Source organism: Oncorhynchus tshawytscha, linkage group LG03 (assembly GCF_018296145.1).
Source record: "Oncorhynchus tshawytscha isolate Ot180627B linkage group LG03, Otsh_v2.0, whole genome shotgun sequence".
Lineage (NCBI taxonomy): Eukaryota > Metazoa > Chordata > Actinopteri > Salmoniformes > Salmonidae > Oncorhynchus > Oncorhynchus tshawytscha.
In genome coordinates, this window is record NC_056431.1 from 3,201,949 (window position 1) to 3,219,487 (window position 17,539).

At 45.4% G+C, this 17,539-nt stretch overlaps 3 protein-coding genes across 3 annotated transcripts in view; 2 read left to right on the forward strand and 1 right to left on the reverse strand.

Moving 5' to 3' along the window:
• The window catches only part of LOC112241017 (tripartite motif-containing protein 46), a 26,081-nt gene extending 16,853 nt beyond the window's left edge, over nucleotides 1-9,228 (reverse strand). The window contains exons 1-2 of the mRNA XM_042307410.1: nucleotides 8,865-9,228; nucleotides 2,502-2,760 (exon numbers count right to left, since the gene is read on the reverse strand). Coding sequence (XP_042163344.1) covers nucleotides 2,502-2,760; nucleotides 8,865-8,924 — 319 coding nt within the window. The 5' untranslated portion in view covers nucleotides 8,925-9,228. The remainder of the gene's footprint in view (nucleotides 1-2,501; nucleotides 2,761-8,864) is intronic.
• A 1,422-nt stretch (nucleotides 9,229-10,650) lies between these two features.
• tmem107l (transmembrane protein 107 like) lies at nucleotides 10,651-13,517 on the forward strand. Its single transcript, XM_024409206.2, has 6 exons — nucleotides 10,651-10,902; nucleotides 11,152-11,277; nucleotides 11,489-11,556; nucleotides 11,775-11,875; nucleotides 12,326-12,422; nucleotides 12,759-13,517. Exons 2-6 carry the CDS (start codon nucleotides 11,191-11,193, stop codon nucleotides 12,826-12,828), a joined length of 423 nt encoding a protein of 140 aa, XP_024264974.2. The 5' UTR covers nucleotides 10,651-10,902; nucleotides 11,152-11,190; the 3' UTR covers nucleotides 12,829-13,517.
• A 137-nt stretch (nucleotides 13,518-13,654) lies between these two features.
• Nucleotides 13,655-17,316, forward strand: LOC112241015 (keratinocyte-associated protein 2). Its single transcript, XM_024409207.2, has 5 exons — nucleotides 13,655-13,765; nucleotides 14,284-14,438; nucleotides 15,902-15,965; nucleotides 16,134-16,200; nucleotides 17,130-17,316. Exons 1-5 carry the CDS (start codon nucleotides 13,762-13,764, stop codon nucleotides 17,248-17,250), a joined length of 411 nt encoding a protein of 136 aa, XP_024264975.1. The 5' UTR covers nucleotides 13,655-13,761; the 3' UTR covers nucleotides 17,251-17,316.
• Nucleotides 17,317-17,539: the final 223 nt, after the last annotated feature.

The window sequence follows — 17,539 nt, forward strand, 5'->3', positions numbered from 1 at the left end:
GATTCTTCGAAGTACCCACCCTTTGCCTTGATGACAGCTTTGCACACTCTTAGCATTCTCTCAACCAGCTTCATGAGGTAGTCACCTGGAATGCATTTCCATTAACAGGTGCGTTTTATTAAAAGTTAATGAGTGGAATTGATTTACTTCTTAATGTGTTTGAGCCAATCAGTTGTGTTGTGACAAGGTAGGGGTGGTATTCAGAAGATAGTACTATTTGGTAAAAGACCAAGTCCATATTATAGAAAGAACAGCTCAAATAAGCAAAGAGAAATGACAGTCCATCATTACTTTAAGACATGAAGGTTAGTCAATCTTGAAAACTTCAAGAACTTTGAAAGTTTCTTCAAGTGCAGTTGCAAAAAACATCAAGCTCTAAGAAGAAACTGGCTCTCATGAGGACCGCCACAGGAAAAGAAGATCCAGAGTTACCTCTGCTGCAGAGGATAAATTCATTAGAATTAAATGCACCTCAGATTACAGCCCAAATAAATGCTTCACAGAGTTCAAGTAACAGACACATCTCAACATCAACTGTTCAGAGGAGACTGCGTGAATCAGGCCTTCATGACCGAGTTGCTGCAAAGAAACTACTTACCAAAGGACACCAATAATAAGAAGAGACTTGCTTGGGCCAAGAAACATGAGCAATGGACATTAGACTGGCGTTTTTCAACAGGACAATGACCCAACACACCTCCAGGCTGTGTAAGGCCTATTTGACCAAGAAGGAGAGAGATGGAGTGCTGTATCAGATGACCTGGCCTCCACAATCACCTGACCTCAACCCAATTGAGACGGTTAGGGATGAGTTGGACCGCAGAGTGAAGGAAAAGCAGCCAACAAGTGCTCAGCATATGTGGGAACTCCTTCTAGACTGTTGGGAAAGCATTCCAGGTGAAGCTGGTTGAGAGATAGCCAAGAGTGTGCAAAGCTGTCATCAAGGCAAAGGGTGGCTACTATGAAGAATCTCAAATATAAAATATATTTAGATTTGTTTAACACTTTTTTGGTTACTACATGATTCATCATGACTGGTTGCATCACTGCCTCGTATGGCAACTGTTCAGCCTCCGACCACAAGGCGTTACAGAGGGTAGTGCATACGGCCCAGTACATCACTGGGGCCAAGCTTCCTGCCATCCAGGACCTATATACCAGGCATTGTCAGAGGAACGCCCTAAAAACTGTCAAAGACTCCAGCCACTCTAGTCATAGACTGTTCTCTCTGCTACCGCACAGCAAGTGGTACCGGAGCGCCAAGTCTAGGTTCAAAAGGCTTCTTAACAGCTTCTACCCCCAAGCCATAAGACTCCTGAACAGCTAATCAAAGGGCTACCCAGACGCCTCGTTTACGGTGCTGCTACTCTCTGTTTATAATCTATGCATAGTCACTTTAACTCTACCTACATGTATATATTACCTCAATTACCTCAATTAACCGGTGCCCCCGCACATTGACTCTGTACCGGTACCCCCTGTGTATAGCCTTGCTTGTTATTTTACTGCTGCTCTTTAATTTTCTATTTTCTATTTTTTACTTGTCTGTTTTTTACGTAACACTTATTTTCATTTGTTTTCTTAACTTCTTAAAGCATGGTTGGTTAAGGGCTTGTAAGTAAGCATTTCATTCTAAGGTCTAAGCCTGTTGTATTCGGCACGTGACAAATAAATTGGATTTGATTTGATTCCATATGTGTTATTTCATAGTTTTGATGTATTCACTATTATTCCACAATGTAGAAAATAGTAAAAAATTAAGAAAAACCCTTGAATGAGTATGTGTGTCTAAACATTTGACTGGTACTCTAAATACACTACTGTTCAAAGGTTTGGGGTCACTGAAAAATGTCCTTGTTTTTGAAAGAAAAGCACATTTTTTGTCCATTAAAATAACATCTAATTGATCAGAAATACAGTGTAGACATTGTTAATGTTGTAAATGACTATTGTAGCTGGAAACGGTTGATTTTTTAATGGAATATCTACATAGGCGTACAGAGGCCCATTATCAGCAACCATCACTACTGTGTTCCAATAGCACAGTGTGTTAGCTAATCCAAGTTTATCCTTTTAAAAGGCTAGTTGATCATTAGAAAACCCTTTTGCAACTATGTTATTACAGCGGAAAACTGTTGTCCTGATTAAAGAGGCAATAAAACTGGCCTTCTTTAGACTCGTTGAGTATCTGGAGCATCAGCATTTGTGGGTTCGATTACAGGTTCAAAATGGCCAGAAACAAAACCCTTTCTTCTGAAACAACATTAACAATGTCTACACTGTATTTCTGATCTCTTTCTCTTTTTTAAAAATGTGCTTTTCTTTCAAAAACAAGGACATTTCTAAGTGATGGTAGTGTGTGTATTTATATATGGTAAGAACCATCTTCACTGACCAGTAAAACAAAGTCAGATGCTGATCTGATGATGATGTCACTCTCATCTGCAGGCACTGGCACACAAGTGAGATCGACATCAGCATTCACACACACATTAACCCACCTGGTCTGAGGACGCGGTCCAGGCGGTCGGTGGTCTTGGGCGGGGGTCTGCGTGCCCCGCGCGGGGAGCGTGTGTTGGGGGAGGCGGCCGGGGAGTTGGGCTCTGGGGGGAGGTCTGGGGCAGGGTATCCACTCTGGATTAACACCTCAGCAGCACACAGCAGACACACACTGTGCTGGCACGGCAGGATGATGGGCTGCTTCACCATCTCAGTACACACCGGGCAATGCAGCTCCCGCTCCATACTCTTCATGTTAGACTGGAGAAGGAGACAGGGAGGGGGGATAAGGGGTTGGAGATAGTGGAGAGACAGGGAGAGGAGTTAGAGGAGCAGGGAGGGGGGATAAGGGGTTGGAGATAGTAGAGAGACAGGGAGAGGAGTTAGAGGAGCAGGGATAAGGGGTTGGAGATAGTAGAGAGACAGGGAGAGGGGTTAGAGGAGCGGGGAGGGGGATAAGGGGTTGGAGATAGTAGAGAGACAGGGAGAGGAGTTAGAGGAGCAGGCAGGGGGAATAAGGGGTTGGAGATAGTAGAGAGACAGGGAGAGGAGTTAGAGGAGCAGGGAGGGGGATAAGGGTTAGAGATAGTAGAGAGATGGGGAGAGGAGTTAGAGGAGCAGGGAGGGGGATAAGGGGTTGGAGATAGTAGAGAGACAGGGAGAGGAGTTAGAGGAGCAGGGAGGGGGATAAGGGTTAGAGATAGTAGAGAGATGGGGAGAGGAGTTAGAGGAGCAGGGAGGGGGATAAGGGGTTGGAGATAGTAGAGAGACAGGGGAGAGGAGTTAGAGGAGCAGGGAGGGGGATAAGGGATTGGAGATAGTAGAGAGACAGGGAGAGGAGTTAGAGGAGCAGGGAGGGGGGATAAGGGGTTGGAGATAGTAGAGAGACAGGGAGAGGAGTTAGAGGAGCAGGGAGGGGGATAAGGGATTGGAGATAGTAGAGAGACAGGGAGAGGAGTTAGAGGAGCAGGGAGGGGGATAAGGGGTTAGAGATAGTAGAGAGACGGGGGAGAGGAGTTAGAGGAGCAGGGATAAGGGGTTGGAGATAGTAGAGAGACAGGGAGAGGAGTTAGAGGAGCAGGGAGGGGGATAAGGGGTTGGAGATAGTAGAGAGACAGGGAGAGGAGTTAGAGGAGCAGGGAGGGGGGATACGGGATTGAGATAGTAGAGAGACAGGGAGAGGAGTTAGAGGAGCAGGGAGGGGGATAAGGGGTTGGAGATAGTAGAGAGACAGGGATAGGAGTTAGAGGAGCAGGGAGGGGGATAAGGGGTTGGAGATAGTAGAGAGACAGGGAGAGGAGTTAGAGGAGCAGGGATAAGGGGTTGGAGATAGTAGAGAGACAGGGAGAGGGGTTAGAGGAGCGGGGAGGGGGATAAGGGGTTGGAGATAGTGGAGAGACAGGGAGAGGAGTTAGAGGAGCAGGGAGGGGGATAAGGGGTTGGAGATAGTAGAGAGACAGGGAGAGGAGTTAGAGGAGCAGGGAGGGGGATAAGGGTTAGAGATAGTAGAGAGATGGGGAGAGGAGTTAGAGGAGCAGGGAGGGGGATAAGGGGTTAGAGATAGTAGAGAGATGGGGAGAGGAGTTAGAGGAGCAGGGAGGGGGATAAGGGGTTGGAGATAGTAGAGAGACAGGGAGAGGAGTTAGAGGAGCAGGGAGGGGGATAAGGGATTGGAGATAGTAGAGAGACAGGGAGAGGAGTTAGAGGAGCAGGGAGGGGGGATAAGGGGTTGGAGATAGTAGAGAGACAGGGAGAGGAGTTAGAGGAGCAGGGAGGGGGATAAGGGATTGAGATAGTAGAGAGACAGGGAGAGGAGTTAGAGGAGCAGGGAGGGGGATAAGGGGTTAGAGATAGTAATGAGACGGGGAGAGGAGTTAGAGGAGCAGGGATAAGGGGTTGGAGATAGTAGAGAGACAGGGAGAGGAGTTAGAGGAGCAGGGAGGGGGATAAGGGGTTGGAGATAGTAGAGAGACAGGGAGAGGAGTTAGAGGAGCAGGGAGGGGGATAAGGGGTTGGAGATAGTAGAGAGACAGGGATAGGAGTTAGAGGAGCAGGGAGGGGGATAAGGGGTTGGAGATAGTAGAGAGACAGGGAGAGGAGTTAGAGGAGCAGGGATAAGGGATTGGAGATAGTAGAGAGACAGGGAGAGGGGTTAGAGGAGCGGGGAGGGGGATAAGGGGTTGGAGATAGTGGAGAGACAGGGAGAGGAGTTAGAGGAGCAGGGAGGGGGATAAGGGGTTGGAGATAGTAGAGAGACAGGGAGAGGAGTTAGAGGAGCAGGGATAAGGGTTTGGAGATAGTAGAGAGACAGGGAGAGGGGTTAGAGGAGCAGGGGAGGGGGATAAGGGGTTGGAGATAGTAGAGAGACAGGGAGAGGAGTTAGAGGAGCAGGAAGGGGGATAAGGGGTTAGTGATAGTAGAGAGACAGGGAGAGGAGTTAGAGGAGCAGGGAGGGGGGATAAGGGGTTGGAGATAGTAGAGAGACAGGGAGAGGAGTTAGAGGAGCAGGGAGGGGGATAAGGGGTTGGAGATAGTAGAGAGACAGGGAGAGGAGTTAGAGGAGCAGGGAGGGGGATAAGGGATTGGAGATAGTAGAGAGACAGGGAGAGGAGTTAGAGGAGCAGGGAGGGGGATAAGGGGTTGGAGATAGTAGAGAGACGGGGAGAGGAGTTAGAGGAGCAGGGAGGGATAAGGGGTTGGAGATAGTAGAGAGACAGGGAGAGGAGTTAGAGGAGCAGGGAGGGGGATAAGGGGTTGGAGATAGTAGAGAGACAGGGAGAGGAGTTAGAGGAGCAGGGATAAGGGTTTGGAGATAGTAGAGAGACAGGGAGAGGAGTTAGAGGAGCAGGGAGGGGGATAAGGGGTTGGAGATAGAAGAGAGACGGGAGAGGAGTTAGAGGAGCAGGGAGGGGGATAAGGGGTTGGAGATAGTAGAGAGACAGGGGAGAGGAGTTAGAGGAGCAGGGAGGGGGATAAGGGTTAGAGATAGTAGAGAGACAAGGAGAGGAGTTAGAGAAGCAGGGAGGGGAGATAAGGGGTTAGAGATAGTAGAGAGATGGGAAGAGGAGTTAGAGGAGCAGGGAGGGGGATAAGAGGTTGGAGATAGTAGAGAGACAGGGAGAGGAGTTAGAGGAGCAGGGAGGGGGATAAGGGGTTGGAGGTAGTAGAGAGACAGGGAGAGGAGTTAGAGGAGCAGGGAGGGGGATAAGGGGTTGGAGATAGTAGAGAGACAGGGAGAGGAGTTAGAGGAGCAGGGAGGGGGATAAGGGGTTGGAGATAGTAGAGAGACAGGGAGAGGAGTTAGAGGAGCAGGGAGGGGGATAAGGGGTTGGAGATAGTAGAGAGAGGGGAGAGGAGTTAGAGGAGCAGGGAGGGGAGATAAGGGGTTGGAGATAGTAGAGAGATGGGGAGAGGAGTTAGAGGAGCAGGGAGGGGGATAAGGGGTTGGAGATAGTAGAGAGATGGGGAGAGGAGTTAGAGGAGCAGGGAGAGGGGATAAGGGGTTGGAGATAGTAGAGAGACAGGGAGAGGAGTTAGAGGAGCAGGGAGGGGGATAAGGGGTTGGAGATAGTAGAGAGACAGGGAGAGGAGTTAGAGGAGCAGGGAGAGGGGATAAGGGGTTGGAGATAGAAGAGAGATGGGGAGAGGAGTTAGAGGAGCAGGGAGGGGGAATAAGGGGTTGGAGATAGTAGAGAGACAGGGAGAGGAGTTAGAGGAGCAGGGAGAGGGGATAAGGGGTTGGAGATAGTAGAGAGACAGGGAGAGGAGTTAGAGGAGCAGGGAGAGGGGATAAGGGGTTGGAGATAGAAGAGAGATGGGGAGAGGAGTTAGAGGAGCAGGGAGAGGGGATAAGGGGTTGGAGATAGTAGAGAGATGGGGAGAGGAGTTAGAGGAGCAGGAAGGGGGATAAGGGGTTGGAGATAGTAGAGAGACAGGGAGAGGAGTTAGAGGAGCAGGGAGAGGGGATAAGGGGTTGGAGATAGAAGAGAGATGGGGAGAGGAGTTAGAGGAGCAGGGAGAGGGATAAGGGGTTGGAGATAGAAGAGAGATGGGGAGAGGAGTTAGAGGAGCAGGGAGGGGGATAAGGGGTTGGAGATAGAAGAGAGATGGGGAGAGGAGTTAGAGGAGCAGGGAGGGGGGATAAGGGGTTGGAGATAGTAGAGAGATGGGGAGAGGAGTTAGAGGAGCAGGGAGGGGGATAAGGGGTTGGAGATAGAGAGAGATGGGAGAGGAGTTAGAGGAGCAGGGAGAGGGGATAAGGGGTTGGAGATAGTAGAGAGATGGGAGAGGAGTTAGAGGAGCAGGGAGGGAATAAGGGGTTGGAGATAGTAGAGAGACAGGGAGAGGAGTTAGAGGAGCAGGGATAAGGGGTTGGAGATAGTAGAGAGACAGGGAGAGGGGGTAGAGGAGCGGGGAGGGGGATAAGGGGTTGGAGATAGTGGAGAGACAGGGAGAGGAGTTAGAGGAGCAGGGAGGGGGATAAGGGGTTGGAGATAGAAGAGAGATGGGGAGAGGAGTTAGAGGAGCAGGGAGGGGGATAAGGGGTTAGAGATAGTAGAGAGACAGGGAGAGGAGTTAGAGGAGCAGGGAGAGGGGATAAGGGGTTGGAGATAGTAGAGAGACAGGGAGAGGAGTTAGAGGAGCAGGGAGGGGGATAAGGGGTTGGAGATAGTAGAGAGACAGGGAGAGGAGTTAGAGGAGCAGGGAGAGGGGATAAGGGGTTGGAGATAGTAGAGAGACGGGGAAAGGAGTTAGAGGAGCAGGGAGGGGGATAAGGGGTTGGAGATAGAAGAGAGATGGGGAGAGGAGTTAGAGGAGCAGGGAGGGGGATAAGGGGTTGGAGATAGTAGAGAGACGGGGAAAGGAGTTAGAGGAGCAGGGAGGGGGATAAGGGGTTGGAGATAGTAGAGAGACGGGGAAAGGAGTTAGAGGAGCAGGGAAGCAAATAAAGGGTGAGTGAGCAGGGCAGAGGGTGTGAGGGGAAAGAGGGGGAAGTGAAAACAGGAGTGGGAATGAGGCAGAGGAATAACTTAACTGCTCTAAGTAGAGGAGAGAGAGAGAATGAGAGCGAGGGAGATAGAAACAGCATCTTACATTATTGAACCATTCCTGGTTTAGAATTTATGTTGGACACATGAAAGGAGAAAGCAGGTGTGTGTGTATAAATACCCAGGCCAGGGCTGACTAAGGCGCTACAGCCAGTCTCCTTAAATATGAGTCTAATCACTTCATTCCAGCTCTGTCTGGCCAACAGCATGATGTAAACCCAGTATAGAGGAGTAATAGATCCCTCTATCTATAGCTCTGTTGTAGGACTAGTTACTTGATTCTAACCTTCCTCAGTTCAGTTAATACAAGCCACCATGATGGTGAGAAGAGATTCATTTTATGGGAACAATTAATTACATTAAATTGGATTTCAACGCACAAAATAGGCTATATTACCGTATTACCGGTCAAGTCCTAGCCGACTTCACCTTCCCTAGGCCGGCTATGGAAATTCATGATGGACCAGGGCTACTGGCTACCGGGAAAATAGCATTCACATGGATTAGGCTTCGATAAGAATGACTACACCTCTCTCTCTCCTCTATCAATATTTTCTATTTCCCTGGCTCGGCCAGAATAGTCGGAGTCGGTGGGTCCTCTCTGCGCCCAGGGGGGTTCTGCACCTATGATGCGCGAGAGCCAAGACCGCCGCCGCGTGCTGGCGCTCCCTGAATCCCGTTTCTATGGCGACAAACATCATCCGTTCTCTGCTCACGGTGTTGCGAGATTGCAAATCATATCATCGGGCCCAATGTTTTTTGTCTGTGCATGCTGGGGTACACATTCGACCGATAGGCTTCAAACATATATATATATATTGGCTATCCATTTAATCCCCCTTTCACCTTTTACCTCATAGCTAGGTGTGTCAATAACCAGCCGATAGTGACCAGCCGCCCATTTCTAATGTATAGCTCAGACTTATTAATGAATGTCTGGTTCAATTTTAGTCAATCTAATAACAAAAGCAGACCATTTCACATTGAAGAAAAATATAGCCTAAGAATTATGTATGATGGAAGATGAAATGTTGATGCCAAAACGGATGTGAAGGCCTCTATATCTTATGTAGGTTGGCCTACGTGGCGTGCTGAAAACATAGTTTAACTAAAAACATTATGCAATATTAATAACATTATATATATAGCTTAGCTGAGGAATTTCTCTCTGAACGGCCAACTGAAATACAGGTAACCAAACCACATCTGTTTGCTATAGCCTAGGTCTGGTGGCCTACAGAATAAGAAAATAGGCTCCAGTCTCCACATCACATTTATGGTAAACAAATAGGTCTAATTAATCATCACCACACTTACGCTGATTTGAACGAGTGCGTCCATCATAGACGTAAACGCCTGTAGTTCTGCTTCAGCCATCCTTTAGGATCAAAACGCGGTGTTGATGCGAATATAGACTGGTCTGCCAAATTCACAATCGTAGCCTAGGCCTAGTAATATACTCAAATATGTTGTCCTAGGGTGAATAAAGAAAATGTTAAAAGCTTGGTCAATCAACCATATGTAGCCTAGGTATAGGCTATCGCATATTAGTCTGACCGGATGTATATGGTCTGGAGTGCGCAGCGTTGATTTCTGTCCCTTTCCACTGGGCTCTCGCTGATAAGATGATGTTCAATAGTGGAGGATAGAGCATGCGTGGTGATTTCTGCTGAGTGAAACAGGTTCAAGTGCTCTCTCTCTCGCTCTATCTGTGTGTGTGCGTGCGTGTGCAGTTGCGGTTCTAGCTTCTATGGCTCCCTGGGCGACCCCCCCCCACACACACACCCCTCAGCGCCCCACCTTCTCCACCCCACCCAAAAAAGCACCATTCTGCACTAACTGTAATTTTTATTCTGACATTTGGAACAACACAAATAAATAAACATAACATTTAAAACTATAGAAATATTAAAAAAAATATTAACAAATAAGACTCATAAATAACAAAAATAAGTTACAAAGACAAATAGAAACAAATGTGTGTTGATTTGTCACTGGAGCATCAATACATTACCCATCCCCCAACACTGTTAAACAAGAGTCAAGACTAAACCAATTCACCTTGGTGATGTGCAGACTGCCTTTATTTTATTCTTAACAATTTCGCACAAACCAGAAAAAAATGCAACAATATGTCTGTGAAACTACATATTATTCACTGTATTATGAATGAATTGTGGTTTATTTGGTAGCATTTCGTAGTGTGACTTATTTTACTAATTGCATTTGTACTGTACAAAGTTAGAGGTGGGCTATTTGATAGATTCCACCACTCCCCCTACCTCCGGCTTCCAGTGGGGAGACTTGAGGTCATCCTACCCCCGCCCCCCTCCCCATCTCGTACTTCTGAGTGGGAGACCTTCCCAGGTAGTAGCCTGTCTAGCTCACAAACTAGAACCAGGGCGTCCACTCCGACAAGGGTAATTGACCCACAGTCCCACTCAGTGATAAGATATCATTGACGTGACGTGCAAATGAGCGATAGAAAACTGATCGCGAAAATGTGTGTGTGTGTGTGTGTGGTGTGTGTGTGTGTGTGTGTGTGTGTGTGTGTGTGTGTGTGTGTGTGTGTGTGTGTGTGTGTGTGTTTCTCACTGTGTAGGCCTATACACGTAATCATTATGAATAATTGGTTTGAAATGTAATTGTCACAAAAATGAATGACATTATTTTACTGCCACTGCATATCATGTCTGGAGAAAACAGAACACTGATATTGATGCATACATTGCATATACCCTACCTACATGACAATTGTTTCACTTTAATAATGTTTACATACTGCTTTACTCATCTCATATACTGTACTCTATTCTACTGTATTTTAGTCAACGCCACTCCAACATTGCTCATCCTAATATTTATATAATTCTTCATTCCATTATTTTACTTTTAGATTTGTGTGTATTGTTGTGAATTGTTAGAAACTACTGCACTGTTGTAGCTAGGAACACAAGCATTTCGCTACACCTGCAATAACATCTGCTAAATATGTCTATGTGACCAATACATTTTGATTTGATTCTAGCCACTAGATGGCGACGTGAGATTATAAAACGCTACTAGAATGACGCGTTCACGAAGAAGCGTTCCTCATCCTCAACTGGTCTGTTTCCGTCCTAAATCGTTAACGAAACCTTACGTTCTTGAACGCACCCCAGATTTAAGTTGTTGTAGCAACGAGCTAAGCCATGCCTGCAGCTGAAGCGTCTGTTGTTTCTAGTCCTAGACACAGTTGTTTCAATTAATGGTAAATGTATCATCAAATGTGGCTAGTTTTTGGCTCCAAATATTGACTAACGAGTTGAACAACGTCGTATGTCCTGTATTGGGTACATTAGCTAGCACTATCAAGGTGAGTGTGCGGATAAATTAGCTTATACATTTGCTAATAGTAACGTTATTAGTCTACACATTGTATATAAAGTGCTGTTCACATTAATTTGAGTAGTCTTAACGTTACCGTTAGTAGTCTAGCTAACATTTACAGCCTAGATTGTATTGTAGCAGGCTCAAGTCAACACACGGATTTTGTTGTTTCTATTGGCAATATTAACATTAACGTTACTGGTCAACGTTTGCCTATTCCGCCTCTTTATTCTAGGTACCATAGTACCCATACAGGCACATCTTTGCTGGAGCAATGTCTGCAGTCAGCAGCCTGGTCCCGGCTCGATTCCTGACTCTCACTGCTCACCTCGTCATCGTCATCACCATTTTCTGGTCACGGGTATGTTCTGAGTACTGGCAAGGTTCTGGACAAACCAAATCCTCTGTGTGTGTCATGTCTCATGCCTGTATCTGGCATCTAGAAGACACCGGTTGTTGTTCACAACATCATCAACATGCTCTTCTATAATATATTGTGTTTCAACTGTGCTCGGAATCTAGTGATACTGCATAGATCTATCTCTGAAGTAATCGTACTCATTGGCCCACAGGAGAACAATGTTGAAGCTTGCCTGCCTTTGGATTTCACACAGGACCAATACGACAAGGAGGACACCAAGTAAGCATCTTTCACCCAGGACATGACTCCTAACCCTACACACACACAGTATATTCAAAAAATAATTGCTGTAGGTTTTGATAAATCACTTGTCTGAAACACTCTCTCTCTCCTCTTTCCTCTCTCTCCTCTATTTTCTCTCTCTCTTTCTCTCTCTTTCTCTCTCTCTTTCTCTCTCTCTTTCTCTCTCTCTTTCTCTCGCTCTCGCTCTCTCTCAGGTTGGTGGTAGCGTTGTCAGTCACCATGGGTCTGTTTGCTATAGAGTTGGCTGGCTTCTTCTCTGGTGTGTCTATGTTCAACTGCACCCAGGGCCTCCTCTGTATCCTTTACATGTTCTCAAAACTCTTCCACAAAACTCTGTACATATCCAAAGTACACATAATGCATAGTACAGCAGTGGTCACCAGTCCTAGTCCTGAAGAACTACAGTTTGCTTTCGTTCTTGCACAGTACTAATTTTGTGTGGCCAGTCACATCAACAAGGAGGCTACACAAGGTCTTGATGTTTTGTTGAGTAGCTGAGTGTTGGTGCTGGGCAAGAATGAAAGCCTGCACAGTGTGACTCTAGGAATAGTGAAGAACATGGGAGGGAATTGATAGATGTATGCAGGAAGTTATACTCTTCTTTCAGATCAGCAAGGGGATGTTAATATGGACATGGATATAAGGTTGAGGAAGTAATCTTTTTATTGGTTTGGTTAAGATTCCCTGACTCAGGACTCCCTCCCCATACACCATCCATGCATCCATCTCTCCATCCACACACTAGCGACTGCAGCCCATGCCAGTGCCTCTGTGGCTCTGCTGTTCTTTCTGTTTGAACAATGGGCATGTGAAATATACTGGTGGATCCTTGCTTTCTGCAGGTTTGTGTGTGTGTGTGTGTGTGTGTGTGTGTGTGTGTGTGTGTGTGTGTGTGTGTGTGTGTGTGTGTGTGTGTGTGTGTGTGTGTGTGTGTGTGTGTGTGTGTGTGTGTGTGTGTGTCCAGCGTTGGCTGTCCACTGCAGCGCGTCCGTCTCCCTGTCTTTCTTTGTCTTGCAGAGATGGGAGTGTTGGACATACTGGGTTATTTTTGCCTTCTGCAGGTTTGTGTGTGTCTGACAGACAGACAACGTGTGTGTCCTGGAGTTATTTGGGTCATTTTTGCCTCGTGCAGGTTGATGCTTTGCTTATAATGCTGCCATCCTCTCTATCTCCCGTAGTGTTCTCCCTGCATTTGTGGAGATCCTACTCTTCATCGCAGTGTTCGGACTGAAGAAGAAGCCACTATAACCGAGAGCAGTGTTTCACATCAATGTTCGGTCTGAAATGTAGTGTCCATCCTTCCCAGCACTTGTACACAGCTGTCCAAGTGACACATTGTGACTGTTCAATAGTGTCAAGGAGACATATTTGATGTTAGTGATGCTGGATGGTGATCGTAGTGATAAAGACAACAGAGCTGGTTAAGATGTGGGTGGTCTAAGCTGCAGCATCCGATACAGTGACAGCATAGGTTCGAATCTGGCCTTCTGACTTTTGACACAGCCTTTATCTATCCATCAATAGTCAGATTATTTTATTTATTTATTTTAAGCTGTGGTGTGTGTTTCAGGATTGTGGGCGTTGTAGATGGAAACAGAGCTACTGTATGTACCCAGGCAGAGAGGACGATTTCTAAAAACTCCAGCGTATTGATCCTAATTGCTACGCTGAATGTATAGACACAAGTAACCATCTTTCTCTTCACCATGCTAAATGGTCCTGTGTACCATAGGATTTGAGTACCACCTTTCTAAAACGTTTACCTAAAAAATATATGTTTTATCAAGCTGAAGCTATCCCAGTTTGTTTTTCATTTCATTGTAGTCACTTGTAAACCATTTCTTTCTTTTAATATGCTTTTTAAATGAATCTAAAATGTGGTGATATAGGGGTGTAGCTATGTCAAAAAAAATTACGATTAAAGTATTTTACCTGTGTAATCTAGTATTTATTTCATAAACACCCCTTGAAAAATGTGTGCAGTGGGTGTGTCAGTCTTGACGCACGTTTTGCGTTGCTAGAATCTGATTGGCACTTCACATTCGACTCCTACGTGTGTCACCTCTCATAGGTTCCGTGTAGCAGAAACGGAGTTTGGTCCTGGAGCTGCCTGTGTTTTGAAAGGATATCGAAAACGCATGATTTTCTGTGTCAACGTAATTATTGATTAAATATCAAAACATGGGTAAGTTCTGCAAGGCTAACGTTAATGTTTAATTTTGATCTATGTTTGTGCGTTGAAAATAAGTATTGAGGGATAGATACCTTTACGTTATCTAGCTTACGATAGCTAGTTGTGTAACGGTAGACTTGCCATTCATTGCTAACTTTGTTAGTTACGTAGCTATTTTGTGCAGAATACACTTGCCAACAATGTATATTTCTTCAGTTTAACGGTAGGTAGGCTGTGTTGTCAAAATGTATGATAAAGTTTTCTTGTAGCTACCTAGTTAGGTATTTTCATTATTCGAGAGAGGGTGTTTCCACACGGAATCTTTCAAGAGTGTACACTGACGTGGCGTAGAGATTGCTGTTAGGATACAGTGAAATGTTTCGTATAGGCTAGTTATTTTATGTTTCTGTCACTCAAAGATGAAATATAAACCCAATTGTTGATAATAGTATTATGTTAGAATCTGGCCTCTTCAGTCCAGCTGCAGTCCCTTAGATGACTACTGTAATCTGCCTCTCCCCTCCCTCTAGCGGTGAACACAGGCACATCCCTGGTTCTGTCCAGTCTGTTCTCTGTGTTGGTGTTTGCAGGGATGCAGATGTTCAGCAGACAGCTGGGCTCTACAGAGTTGCACACCATCCTGGGAGGCTTCCTGGGCTCTGTCCTCTTCATCTGCTCCCTCACAGTATCCTCCTTACACCAAAACACACCACAACATAGCAGCACTGTATACAATGCAATCTAGGTAGACCTCAGATAGGCTTAGGGTTGTAAACTTGTCAGAGTAAGCTGTTTGTAAAGCCAGGCAGCTAAAGTCTGTGTGTTCCCTTGAGTTCCCAAGTGATAGAAGCAGACAGTCATTTGGTTGGTTCTATAGTCCACATGCAGCACTGTGAGTCATGGTGGCAGGGTTTATTTTTTAAATATATTAATTTCACCTTTATTTAGCCAGGTAGGCTACATGTGCAACCTGGCCAAGACTAAAGCAAAGCAGTTCGACACAAACAACAACACAGAGTTAGACATCGAATAAACAAACATAGTCAATAATACAGTAGAAAAAAGTCTATACAGTGTGTGCAAATGAGGTAAGAAGGCAGGTAAGGCAATAAATAGGCCATGGTGGTGAGCTAATTACAATATACCAATTAAACACTGGAGTGATTAATGTGCAAGTAGAGATACTGGGGTGCAAAGGAGCAAGATAAATAAATACAGTATGGGGATAAATAAATACAGTATGGGGATAAATAAATACAGTAAGGATCACTGAACATCTAAAGGTCAAATAAAACCACCACATTAAGTGTTTATTTTATTTCACCTTTATTTAACCAGGTAGGCTAGTTGAGAACAAGTTCTCATTTACAACTGCGACCTGGCCAAGATAAAGCATAGCAGTGTGAACAGACAGCAACACAGAGTTACACATGGAGTAAACAATTAACAAGTCAATAACGCAGTAGGAAAAAAAAGTCTATATACATTGTGTGCAAAAGGCATGAGGAGGTAGGCGAATAATTACAATTTAACAGATTAACACTGGAGTGATAAATGATCAGATGGTCATGTACAGGTAGAGATATTGGTGTGCAAAAGAGCAGAAAAGTAAATAAATAAAAACAGTATGGGGATGAGGTAGGTAAATTGGGTGGGCTATTTACCGATGGACTATGTACAGCTGCAGCGATCGGTTAGCTGCTCATATAGCAGATGTTTAAAGTTGGTGAGGAAGATAAAAGTCTCCAACTTCAACGATTTTTGCAATTCGTTCCAGTCACAGGCAGCAGAGAACTGGAAGGAAAGGCGGCCAAAGGATTAGGGATGATCAGTGAGATACACCTGCTGGAGCGCGAGCTATGGGTGGGTGTTGCCATCGTGACCAGTGAACTGAGATAAGGTGGAACTTTACCTAGCATGGACTTGTAGATGACCTGGAGCCAGTGGGTCTGGCGACGAATATGTAGCGAGGGCCAGCCGACTAGAGCATACAGGTCGCAGTGGTGGGTGGTATAAGGTGCTTTAGTAACAAAGCGGATGGCACTGTGATAAACTGCATCCAGTTTGCTGAGTAGAGTATTGGAAGCCATTTAAATTGTCTCTTCTCTCCCACTGTGTGTTTCCCTCCTTAACCCTTTCTCCAACCAGGCCTTCAGTAACCTGGAAAACCTCATCTTCGGCAAGGGATTCCAGGTCAAGATCTTCCCAGAGAGTAAGTCCGTCTTCACAACTACAGAGTGATGCACAGAATCTATTTCCTGTGTTTCACACACATTCACTGAGCCTCTTGTCATGAGTATGGGTGCATCTGAATAGTGTAGCGGCTCAGCACCCACTCGGTCCTGTTTTAACGGGTGTTCATTTCTCTCCTGTCCACCAGTCCTGGTGTGCCTGTGCCTCTCTCTGTTTGCCTCTGGGCTGGTGCACCGTGTGTGTGTCACCACATGGTAAGTACGAACTCCCAGACTACTGACAAATCCAGGTGCACCACACACAGAAACTCTCTTAACAACTGAACTCAGTGATGACATGAAGGACTTATGGAATAGCAGAGAGCCTATCCAACTGACAATCTCTTAGAAAAAAATAGATGGGAACCAAGATTTAAAAATAACTGATATTGGCACAAGATGGAAGTAATATTGGATCATAACTAACGACATTACAGTTAACAAAAATGTATGCTTAATCCAGTATAAATTCATGTATTGAATTCATTAAACATGAGACAAAATTCACAAATTCTACCCGACAACAGCAGAGATGTCTAAAGTGTAAAACTACTAATGACTCAATAATTCATGACCTTCTGGAAATGTTATAAAATCCAAAAGTTATGGGTGGAGTTGGAAAGATGGCTCAGAAGTATTACAATGTAAATGAGCTTTTAATGAGTCTGTCTGCATATTTAAAGACATGGCATATGAGGGTGCAGTGAGATACCCGATGGTTAGGACAACACTTTTCTCATCAATCATCTTTAAAAAAACATATACAACTGGAAATCAACCAATCATCTGTCGTTCACGCAATGGAAAGGTCAAATGCTTTACATCTAAAAATGTAAAGTGTGCAGGTGACGGAGAGAAACAAATTTGTGCTGTTTGAGGCCATGTGGCAGAAAGTGATGCGGGCGCTGGAGATAAGGGGGTGAGGGCTGGTGGGTCTGGGCAGGAGTGATGTAGTTGATGTTTGTATGATGTCGTCGTTTGCTTTTGTATTGTTGATCAAATAAAATCTTTGGAAAAAAGGAATAGTAGTGATGATGATAACAGTACTACTATTATCAATGAACTTGGGGTGAAGTTTTTTATTTTTTTCTCAAACCATATTGTGCTGTTGCTGTGCTGACTGTTTCATTTTGTTCTCTCTCCAGTCTGATATTCTCTCTGTTCGCCCTCTACTACATCAACAAAGTGTCTGCTGCTCTGTACCAGGCAGCTGTTCCCACGGTAATGCCAGCCAAGGCTGCCAGCAAGGGCAAGAAAAAGAACTAAGTCACTAATTAGATCAAACTTTCATACCGTCATCCAATCAGCATCCACTACAACGGCTAACCAGGCTAACCAGGCAAGGGAGAAATGGTTTTCCTTGACATCTTAACTCTATGGTTAGCCAATGACAGTGTACCCCAGTTTCCTTTTGTAGGTCGTGCCAACCAGCATTCTTAGATATTTTCCTTGACATCTTAACTCTATGATCACTGATCTCCAAGGACTGGACACCTCTCAGCAGTATAGATAGCCTGAGACCTACCCAGCCCATCCATACACTGTTCTCAGCAGT

What these genes read in the sequence shown, in the direction of transcription:
- LOC112241015 (XM_024409207.2), top strand. An exon ending in TCTTCATCTGCTCCCTCACA is followed by an intron (nt 14,439 to 15,901) that starts GTATCCTCCTTA and finishes TTCTCCAACCAG; the next exon opens with GCCTTCAGTAACCTGGAAAA. An exon ending in CGTGTGTGTGTCACCACATG is followed by an intron (nt 16,201 to 17,129) that starts GTAAGTACGAAC and finishes TTCTCTCTCCAG; the next exon opens with TCTGATATTCTCTCTGTTCG.
- tmem107l (XM_024409206.2), top strand. Translation starts at nt 11,191, where the DNA reads ATGTCTGCAGTCAGCAGCCTGGTCCCGGCTCGATTCCTGACTCTCACT. An exon ending in CTGCACCCAGGGCCTCCTCT is followed by an intron (nt 11,876 to 12,325) that starts GTATCCTTTACA and finishes TCCACACACTAG; the next exon opens with CGACTGCAGCCCATGCCAGT. An exon ending in TGGATCCTTGCTTTCTGCAG is followed by an intron (nt 12,423 to 12,758) that starts GTTTGTGTGTGT and finishes TATCTCCCGTAG; the next exon opens with TGTTCTCCCTGCATTTGTGG.